The following is a 9,730-nucleotide window of genomic DNA, read 5'->3' as shown; positions in this document are numbered from 1 at the left end:
ATACCGTGGTTGCCTGAAAACGTTGGATGATGTATAGCTCTCTTCTTCTATCTTGTTCTTGGGATTCACGTTTTCTATTCTTGATGTATTTGGTCCCAACCCGTTGGCGTTAAGCAGCTTCTTCTTCCTTCTATATTATTGCCATTTAGAGTTAGTTGGTGTTCATCTCTAGCTTTCTTTTCTACAGAGATAAATTTTTCATGTAACGGGCATAATTTAGGCTGCTTTACTTTCAAGGTTTTTAAGGAATGGAGCTCGGCTTCAATGGTTTACTGTGTTAGGCAATCACTTGAACCAGCTCGCATGACGCCTTCTAAAACCTGATTGTACTTGCTTATTCGTTAATTACTCGCTCACTTCGTCAATATTGTAGGGTGATAGATAGATATTTCATTCAGAGTATAATGGATATAGTTTTTTAGTTTTTTAAGATCATAAATTTAAATTTATTTTGCTGTATATATATAAAATTAACAGGCACACAAAATAATATCTTTAAAAACCATATTAGAGAATGTTCAGAAAATTAATAGAAATTAACATAAACATCAAATGTTTAAAACAACAATATATTATACGTGAAACGGCTATTCATTAAGTTTCACTTCATTATTGTTTCAAATTATTAGGGGCTTATTCTTATACCCATGCAATAAATATAACGGAGATTCCAAAAAGCTACCTACAAAAGCAAAAGAAAAGGAAAAATAGAATTACATTGCATGCCCACATGCAGGTGTATGCAATTATAACAGGTAAGGAATACCCTAGTATAATACTTTCGTCAAAGTGGTCTCGAATGTGATATAAATGGCTCTCTAAGCCGTGGCAGCCAGCTTGGCGAGAACACCAACGGCAATAGAGTTGATGTAAGTACAAGGCTCTGTGTACACGGAGGTCCATCGCAAATCTTGGAAGTTGTCTTGACGGTCAGGTCCTCCCAAGATGGCTCCGGTGAGCTCGTTAGCGTTAGGCACGTTCTTGTTGTACCATTTGACGAAGCTCATTGGGCAGCTTAGCGGCTCGTTGGCTTCATGCATGGGCACTGAGGCTCCTCTGTGGTGGGCTTGCTTTGGCGGGTTTGGTCCGAACCCAACCATGTACGATCTTCCTCTTGGGTTATGTCCTAGTAAGTAGTCAATCTGATACGTGCATAAAAATAGATATCTTCAGGCCATTTTCTATCATTGTGTTTGTGTGAGAACATATTAGGTATATATTCTAACACGTTATATATCACTTTAAATGCAAAAAGACATTGGAATTTCACTTCCCAGATATTCAAACTTCGTATGGTGGTCTTAGTGTATGTTTATTTTGCATTCTGATAGGAAAGATAAAGAGGGAGACTATATTACCTGTTTCTTAGCAAAAGCCCTGAGGTGTGAACAATCGAATTGCTTGTTTCCGCAAGAGATCTTTTGGTTGTGTTCCTGAAGTATATCAGCGTACGCTGAGAATAAGAATGCCGTGGAGGTGACGTATTGACTGTTGGCTCCATCTCTCAAGTGAATCATACCACCTAAATATTTTAATAACGAAGACCACACTATATCATACTGTAAATATTCAATTTTAGAAATATGTATGCATGGAGCTAGGCAAGACCTGGGGTAGTGAAGACTTGGTGGTAAGGACTCTCGGGGAGATTAGAGCAGACAAAACTATCGGCTTGTTGTTTGTATAAGTCAAGTCCTTTTGCGCCTTCGAAGATCAACTGCATTTACATATATTTATTTATGCATAAATCGATTTCAACCAAAAAAACAACTTCGGATATGTGCAATATACCTTGGTGATGAGGATCTGTGCACCAGCGTACTTGAGGTCCCAACTGAATTCAGCGACGTAAGCACTTATGGCTTCGAATTTGAGGTAGCTAAGGAACACCTCCTTCCTCGTCGCCTTGTATAGCCATGTTGCCGCCCATATCAACTCATCCTTCACATTATTTGTAATTAATATGAATTACGATTTACGATATATATCAATATATGAACAAAGAAAAGTAATAATTGATATACTACATTTTAACTAGAGATAGAAGTTAGAGATGGGATTTACATTGTAACCGGAGTTAGAACAATAGAAGGGGCATTCTCCATCGAATGTACCCTTGTGGCTTTTGGCTAGCTTGAAAAGCTGAAATTGAGATATTAATCAGCAATTAATCTTTAGTTCTTTATTATTTAAAGAGAGCTGTCTAGAGAATATGTCATATTTTATACCATAAACAAAATAGTATTTATTTTAAAAACTAAATAAATATTTATGTATAAAAAACATGCTAAATTAATAAGCATACCAATTTGGCTTTGTTGAGGAGCTGACGGGCATATTTGTGGTCGACATGGCGGAAAACGATGGAAGAAGCGGCAAATGCAGCAGCGGTTTCAGCTGCGATCTCCGTTCCAGGAACTTTATCGCTAATCTCCAAAACTGTCCTTGGCGTCTGCATGTTCTCGGGCCTCGCCCAACACTGGTGGTCGGCGTTTGGATCACCAACCTATTTGACCATATTCATAGCACGGCCATTTCAATTAATAAATAGGTAAGTTTATTTTTTATTTCATGATTTAATTGCAAAATACGAAATTGATTATAAGATTGTGAAACCTGAACATATAGGCGGTTCTTACGAGAAGAACATTTGAGGAAATAATCTGTGCCCCAACGAATAGCGGCACGAGCGTTTTCGAGCTCTCCCGTGGCTCGTAATTCTTTCTCGTAGGTAATGGTAGACCAAGCCAGCGTTGTGATCGTAAACGCCATTGGAAGACCATACTTTACATTGTCTCCTGCGTCATAGTACCCTCCGGACAAATCCACCTATACATATATTATATATAATTATCTCATTACTTGTAACCTAAGATCTGATTTCTAAATAAACATGATTTACTCGAGAAAATAAATATAACGAACTCAGACTTACATTACAGAGTTTGCCATCATCGAGAGCAGAGTCACCTCTCCATGGAACCCTATTGTTAGGAGGGAGTTTCCCTGATCTTTGAGCCTCCAAGAAGATGAGGGATTTGGTTAGGGCTTCTTTGTAGTTTATGAATGTACCATTCACACACACAATGCTTATGATTCCGTAGAGACCCAACAATATGGCCCTAGTCACAACATTTCCTCTTCTTTTATCACCATAACTACCCATGATTTCAAAATTATGTTTTGTAATAAAAATTCAAACTCTTTATATACGAAGTGAGAACAGAAAGAAAAGGAAACTGATTTTTTTTTTTTTTTTACTTTCTTTTTATGAAGTTCTGATTTTTTTTTTTTCAACAAAAAACGAAAAACAACGCCATGCTTTTCGCTTTTTCTTGTTTTTTTTTTATTTTGTTTTATTGCTTTTTTTTCCTTTCTTTCTACTTCAGATTTTATATCTATTAAAGATGGCGGGAATGATTAGGGAGAACTTATAATAGAATTTTCTTAGATGGTTAAGTATAGGTTTACTAATCTTGACTTAGATATTCACATCCGTTATCGTCGCTTGTTTTTTTTTTTTTTGTCTTATTTTTGGCCTTGATTTTTCTAATTTTTAAAATCCTAAAAAAAGATGATTGGATTCTTCGTTTTACTCGATTAATTTAGATCATACATTGTTTCTCTTCGAATGGTTCCTAGTAGTTCAACCGAAGTCATTGAAACCTTGTTTGTGATAATGATTGGTATGATCCATGTGTATCAATAAATTTACATTTCTCGAGCTTTCTGGGTGCAAATATTGGAAGACTATATTGATCAAACGTAAATTTATGATCCAATATTTGCTTTTTGCTCAACAAAAGTATGTATACAAGCCTTTATGTTGATTATTTTTTATGTATCATGCTCGTTTGTGTTTGATCGGTATTGTATGTAATTTAATTTGTGTAGAAGGTTGACCTTAGCTCAACAACTGATCGAACAAATTATTATTTTCTCCTTCACGTAGTACATACTCTTTTTATCACATCCGCAACAGATACCAATCGAATGAACGGAAATAACATTTTTTGAAATAAATAAAAATATTATTCTTGGTTAACTTTTTTCCCTTCTTTTTTTTTCCATCAAACTTAAAGCTAGACATTAATTAGATGAAAATGATATAATTCACAAATTCGATATTACACAAAAATATATGCAGGCTTATTGTATTCTCTTTTCACTCATTTGAATTGACATTATGTAAACCTGTCTCTAGAAGAATTAGCCTCTCTTAGTTAAAAGTTTATTATGGTGAAAAAATTTGCAACTTATTTATAATCGCTTTCAATACAATTTTTCGTATAATTTTTAAAACAAATTCTTTCTACTCGTTTAGTCATATATATAAAAGAAGAATGAAAATAATTTTTTAAAAACAATATAATGTTCTTTTTAAACATTATTATTTACTATTTTATTATCTTACTTGATTTTAAGTTTGATTGGTAATCCTTTGTTACAACTTACAACCGTATAAGATCTATCACTAGTTTATTAATCACAAAAATAAATAAAAACAGAAAAAAATACAAATTGACTTTTTACCGCTGTTTGATCTCACAATTAATTAATTTTGACGATTTTTTTAACAGCTCCAAATGTGGTGGAATTTGAAAAAAAAAGAAGCAAGTGTGTTTTCTAGTGGGCCACAAAAATCCCCATAAATGGGCATATATATAATTTTGATAGGGAAACCAAAAATGTTAAAAACAAGGATTGGCAATATAGCAAGAAAGAAGTGAGTTGGCTTAGGATAAGAGCTAACATATTTCAATACTTATCTTGTTCTCTCTTTGTAATAACCAAGATTTTTATTTCTATATCTTCCCTTAATGGAGAAAACAAGGAGATCACATAGACACGGAAACGGAAACTCAGATATATATTTATATATAAGATCCCATATATCACCTCTCTTCTCTATGTATTCACAAAGATTTTACACCTTTTCTGTGAAAAACTATTGACTTGAATCTCATGGATAAGATCGCTCGAACCTTCACGCCGGATCAAGAATTTGCTTGCTGGTCGTCGTCGTCGTCTTCTGAATCGATCGGGATGAACAGTGATGTGGACGATGAGAATGAGGTTGAGTCTTCTTACAAAGGTCCTCTTGATATGATGGAATCTCTTGAAGAAGTCTTGTCCGAATATGGAACACATGTGTGTTTTGAGTACTGTCTGAATTAATAATAGAGTTGGCTTCATTTTTAGGAGAGGTATATCGAAGTTTTACAAAGGCAAGTCGAAGTCGTTCACGAGCTTAAAGGAAACTGCGTCTTTGCCGTTGAAGGATTTGACGAAACAGGAGAACCTTTACAGTCGCCGCCGGAGGAACCTTCTCAGTCACCGGATATGTAGTCGTGGTGGGATCTCGAAGATACATGTCAAGAGTGTTTTAACGGTTAGCCGCCAAAGAGAAGGAGACTCTTCTTCTTCCTCTGGTGATGATGATTCTACTCCGACTCTGAGGCTGTATCGTAAGAATCTTACACCGGGGCAGAGAAGTAACTGTGTTCCCGTTGTTGATTCGCCGCGGTGCTTTCAGACGACGGCGGGTGGGAACATCCCAAATATTATTTGTTGAATTTAATTACATCATCTTTTTTTTGGTTATTTTCTTTATGTTATTCAGTGATTTTCTTTGAATTTGATATTCTGATGTTACATCTAAGCTTTAATTATATTTAAACTTCCAATGTTAAATTTCAACACTTTTATCCTTTTTTTCCCTATTCAAAATTGGTTTAAATAATTTATAATTAGATAGTTTATATAATTAAATGTAAAAGTGCTACCAAAGAAATAATTAATGTTTAAGATAAATTTTTTTCTTTTTGTTCTTATCATCATGCTCTTATAAGCGTGTGCGCAAGCACCGACTGTTACGATTTTTTTCAAAGCTCTAAAAAAAAAACATTTCTTATGTGGTCAACATGATTAAATGTTGGGAAAAATCAATACACAAATCAATAACGAAACAGAACCACTCAATGGTGATCCTTACTTAAGGCGATTACCACATCTCACAGATTGAGAATATTCCTCTCGTGGTGGTCGTTAATAATCCGATCAGATCTTGTTCGAATGACTTTCAAATGCAGCGAGTGGAGCAATCTCAATGCACCATCCATAAAATAAAACCAAAGTCGAAGGTATAGAATCAAGAAGAATAAGAGCATATTACATAATCTAGATACCTCCTAAATCTTTAAACATGTATATTTAGATATCTCTTTAATATATTTAGCTTGATTCTCAAGCTATTCCAAGCTTACTCCAACATAAGGCCTCTAATATATATTTTTTTTTTTCATTCATTTTTTTTGTAAATTTTGTGCTATTTTAAAGAATTAATTAGGCGAAACAATTCAATAACAAGATGTAATGATTTGGAAAAAGAAATTACTTTTTGCTTTTGTATCTAAAAATTGTTATTAATTTTAGTGTTTGTTATAAAAATAAGTTCTTGTTTTTATATAAATATGAAAGCGGTAAGATCATAATTATCAGACATATCCAATAAAGGGTCAGAACAATAAAAAAAAAATGAGAAAAATGTGGAAATAAAAAAAAAAGTGTCTCTGCCCAGAACTATTAAGACATTAAATCTATCCCTGTTTCATTTTATTGGTTGCATAAATTAAAAAATAATTAAATAATTAAATTCAACTAAAATATTATTAATTAATTTTTTTGACACCCAAAGTGACCATATAACGGATAATCATCCTTTAAAGTGTTCTCTAGAATGACTTTGCGCTAGGTTCTAAGCACAAACTTTTACATTTCAGGACAAAAGCGAGAAGGATGAGGATAGCAAGAAGACCACCAAAGGAGCCACAAAGCCTGTGAATCCAGTATGGATCAAACCTGGTCAAGCTCTGGTCACTGTAGAGAGATAAGGCAATGGCCAGGATCAACAATAGCAAAAGCACAGAGAGTGTAAACACAAAGCTCAAGGTTTCGTCTTCAGGTTCTTGATCGTCTTCTGGTGAACTGTCTATGTAGAGGGGTGAGAGTACGGCTAGTACGGACAAGCTGATGGCCAAAAACCTTCTAGATATTGTAAACCTCGATCCTATTTCCATCAAGAAATTGAGAGATCCTCCTTGTCTTCCTAAATCTTTGTTGCTCGATCAAGATCGCCTAAAATCCTCACTTTTTGTATCTATTGGGAATGACTAGATTAAGTTTGCAAGAAATTGGCTGAGGGAATTGAAATGGGAACTCACGTGTTCGGTCTGAGAGAGAAGCTTTGTGTGAATAGACCAGTTTTGGTTCACGTTTTCAAGGTTTAAGCACAATATGTCTTGTAAATACGATTATGCTGAGCCACTCAACATTAACAACTATAGTTTGGGATCAGATGCTTCTTCACTTTATGTTTCTTTCTTACATTTTATTTTTATTCTGTTAAGTCTATAAAGATTATTGCTTTTTCATTTTCAGCATGTGCTAATGAAAAAATAAAAAATAAAAACTTTAATTGGTATATTTTCATTCCAATTATTCACCAATCACTAATAGTAACAACGTGACCTGTAAGTACATTTTAATTACCGGTTTATGTTTATTATTGAAAATACATTTAAGTGTGAAAATACATTTAAGGTCCATCTGAAACTCAAAATTACATGTAAGAAAAGTCTTTTCTAAAAAAAGGAAAGTTGGTGAATTCTCTCAGACACGTAAGCTGAGTTAGTCGCTCATCTACAATATGAGTGTCTTCCGGCGACAAATTTCTGGCTCTCCGTTCTGACTGGCGCTTGTTTCTACTTTCTCGGGTTCGGTTACTCGAAGACCTTTTGTTCACTTCCGCCGACATTTCTAGTTGCCGACGAGACCTTCTGGAATTCCGCCAGCCTTCCTCGGTATTGGTGAGAACGGCGAGCAAACCGGGTGACACTGTTCTTGAGTTTCTCCGGCGAGAACATGCCTTCTTCGTGGTTTATAACCAAAATTATTTTCCCGACTTCTCTACATCTTCTAGACTGTCAATGGTCGGAGGGGATCATATTCTCAAAGCTTTTTGTAGGATGCATTTTCATGAGCTCTCTATGCTTCTCCTTAAAGGTTTCGGCCATCTCCACTGGGCTGAGTTATCAGATCTGGTCTCAGACGGTTTTGCTTTCGGTCAGAGCCGGTCAACGTACTCTTCCGGCAAGATCTCCTTTGTAAAATTGCTAGCTCTGACTTCCCCTTGTTTGGGGAGAGACTCAGAGTCTTCCTTCTCATGGGATAGATCTGTTACACGCTCCTGCTCTATAGAGAGAAAGTCCTCAGTCCCGGTGAGAGCCATTTCCGACACCCTGTTTGGAGCGGAAGTCCCATCCGTTATCACCCTTCTGCCGCTCAGCACCAAAGCCACCAAAGCTGAAGCAGATTCACCTAGTTTAGCGAGCTGTTGTTCTCTCAGAACTCCGCCGGCTACACTTGTAACGACTGACCTCTCCTTCCGACAAAACGGTTTGCCGTTGTCGAGACTTTTCTCTAGCTCACCCAATTCTCCATTTATCTCGGGTAATCCCTCCAAAATAACTATTTTGTTTTGCCTCTCGACCTTCTTGGTCGATGATAGTTCCGCCTCCAAGCAGCACCGCCGCCTCACCTTGCTGAGATCTAGTGTGGAGCTGCAACGGAGAAGAAGGTCGTTTACCTTGTTTTCCCGTCTAAACGGAGTTCTCAATCCTAGTGGGCTAACACATGACCAATCTTTCATTTTTCATTTAATAGACTTAGGCCCAACAAGTATTAAGTGCTGCCATTCCAGCCCAAGTATCTCTAAACATGATTATTTTTCCGGCAAATTAACGAACGGATTTGTTATTGTATTTCTTGTTTTGTGCCTACAACGTTTATCAATTTTCTTATGTGAAAGAATTTCCCCCTTTTGGGAGGTTACTTGTTCTAATGAAATTAGTTTAATTTCCTCATTCGATGAGAGACATTTTACAATAACATCTTCTTATAAGGAGAGATTTTTTGCTTCCTCTCCTCTTCGATTATGTCTTTTGGAAGGCGTAGTAATGGCAATTGAAGCTTCATACAATACAACACCCTCTCCAAGTGTCCTTTCAGGTTCTTGGTTTTCAAGATTCTCGTCTTGTCCAGCGTGTGACCACCCTTTCCAGGGACCTTTGGTGCACGCACGGAATCCAAACACCGCATTCGTTCTTTTGCAACGTCTGCGGCAATGGTTATCAATGTGGCTGACTATGTGGCAGTGGTCGGTCATCCTTCACCACGAGTGGTCTCACTTTGTGTGACAACTCTTTACCTTTAGGATTTGTTGTCCTCTTTATGTATCTTGTCACTTTTATAGTTTCAAGTCAAGCTTTAAAGCTTGTTTTATGTACGTTTTAAGATCGATGTTTGTAGTTTATTTTGTCCTCCTATATAAGTTTATTGGTGTATTTGGTTCCTCTTCAAAGGAAGCTTGTAAACCTTTAATCTAATATAATGGAGTGTTTGATGGAAAAAAAAAAAAAAGTCCATCTTGAATCACAAACTGCATAAGCACACAAAACTTTTAAATTAAACACCTAGAATAGCAAAATTACTAATTCGATTAGATTCAGATAAGAGTAACGAAACGTAATCAAACGAATATGAATTAAGTTGCGCTTTTAATGGGCCTATATGTGTTTTCATCAAGAAGACAAAATCTGATACAATATAATATATAGTTTTATATTCCATGACAAAAACAAAAACCATATGAATTTGGATCGTGAAATAC

At 35.7% G+C, this 9,730-nt stretch overlaps 3 protein-coding genes across 6 annotated transcripts; 1 reads left to right on the top strand and 2 right to left on the bottom strand.

The window, feature by feature from the left end:
* Nucleotides 1-553: 553 nt before the first annotated feature.
* On the bottom strand, nt 554-3,422 carry LOC104698799 (endoglucanase 16). 3 transcript variants are annotated; one of them, XR_015558900.1, is made up of 9 exons: nt 2,936-3,409; nt 2,617-2,829; nt 2,306-2,506; nt 2,065-2,142; nt 1,792-1,941; nt 1,609-1,717; nt 1,359-1,522; nt 767-1,142; nt 554-682 (listed from the first exon to the last, which is right to left on the bottom strand). XR_015558900.1 is itself a non-coding variant. In XM_087452909.1 (9 exons), exons 1-8 carry the CDS (start codon nt 3,164-3,166, stop codon nt 819-821), a joined length of 1,470 nt encoding a protein of 489 aa, XP_087309035.1. In that variant the 5' UTR covers nt 3,167-3,409; the 3' UTR covers nt 554-682; nt 780-818. The 3 variants fall into 3 exon arrangements, 2 of the variants coding, with proteins under 2 accessions (XP_087309035.1, XP_010412492.2); XM_087452909.1 differs by having other exon boundaries at nt 780-1,142; XM_010414190.2 differs by having other exon boundaries at nt 554-1,142; nt 2,936-3,422.
* Nucleotides 3,423-4,728: 1,306 nt separating this feature from the next.
* On the top strand, nt 4,729-5,711 carry LOC109133407 (protein OXIDATIVE STRESS 3 LIKE 2-like). Of its 2 annotated transcripts, none has more exons than XM_087454022.1 (2): nt 4,729-5,076; nt 5,203-5,711. In XM_087454022.1, exons 1-2 carry the CDS (start codon nt 5,057-5,059, stop codon nt 5,573-5,575), a joined length of 393 nt encoding a protein of 130 aa, XP_087310148.1. In that variant the 5' UTR covers nt 4,729-5,056; the 3' UTR covers nt 5,576-5,711. The 2 variants fall into 2 exon arrangements, with proteins under 2 accessions (XP_087310148.1, XP_019102040.2); XM_019246495.2 differs by having other exon boundaries at nt 4,729-5,132; nt 5,185-5,711.
* Nucleotides 5,712-6,650: 939 nt separating this feature from the next.
* Nucleotides 6,651-7,479, bottom strand: LOC147942463 (uncharacterized). The gene has a single exon (XM_087454023.1). It carries the CDS (start codon nt 7,077-7,079, stop codon nt 6,735-6,737), a length of 345 nt encoding a protein of 114 aa, XP_087310149.1. The 5' UTR covers nt 7,080-7,479; the 3' UTR covers nt 6,651-6,734.
* Nucleotides 7,480-9,730: the final 2,251 nt, after the last annotated feature.

The sequence above is a fragment of the Camelina sativa genome, chromosome 6, assembly GCF_030686135.1.
Source record: "Camelina sativa cultivar CO46 ecotype springtype chromosome 6, ASM3068613v1".
In the NCBI taxonomy this organism is placed as follows: domain Eukaryota; kingdom Viridiplantae; phylum Streptophyta; class Magnoliopsida; order Brassicales; family Brassicaceae; genus Camelina; species Camelina sativa.
The sequence above is the reverse complement of the archived record's forward strand: the minus strand, read 5'-3'. Positions and strand labels throughout refer to the sequence as shown.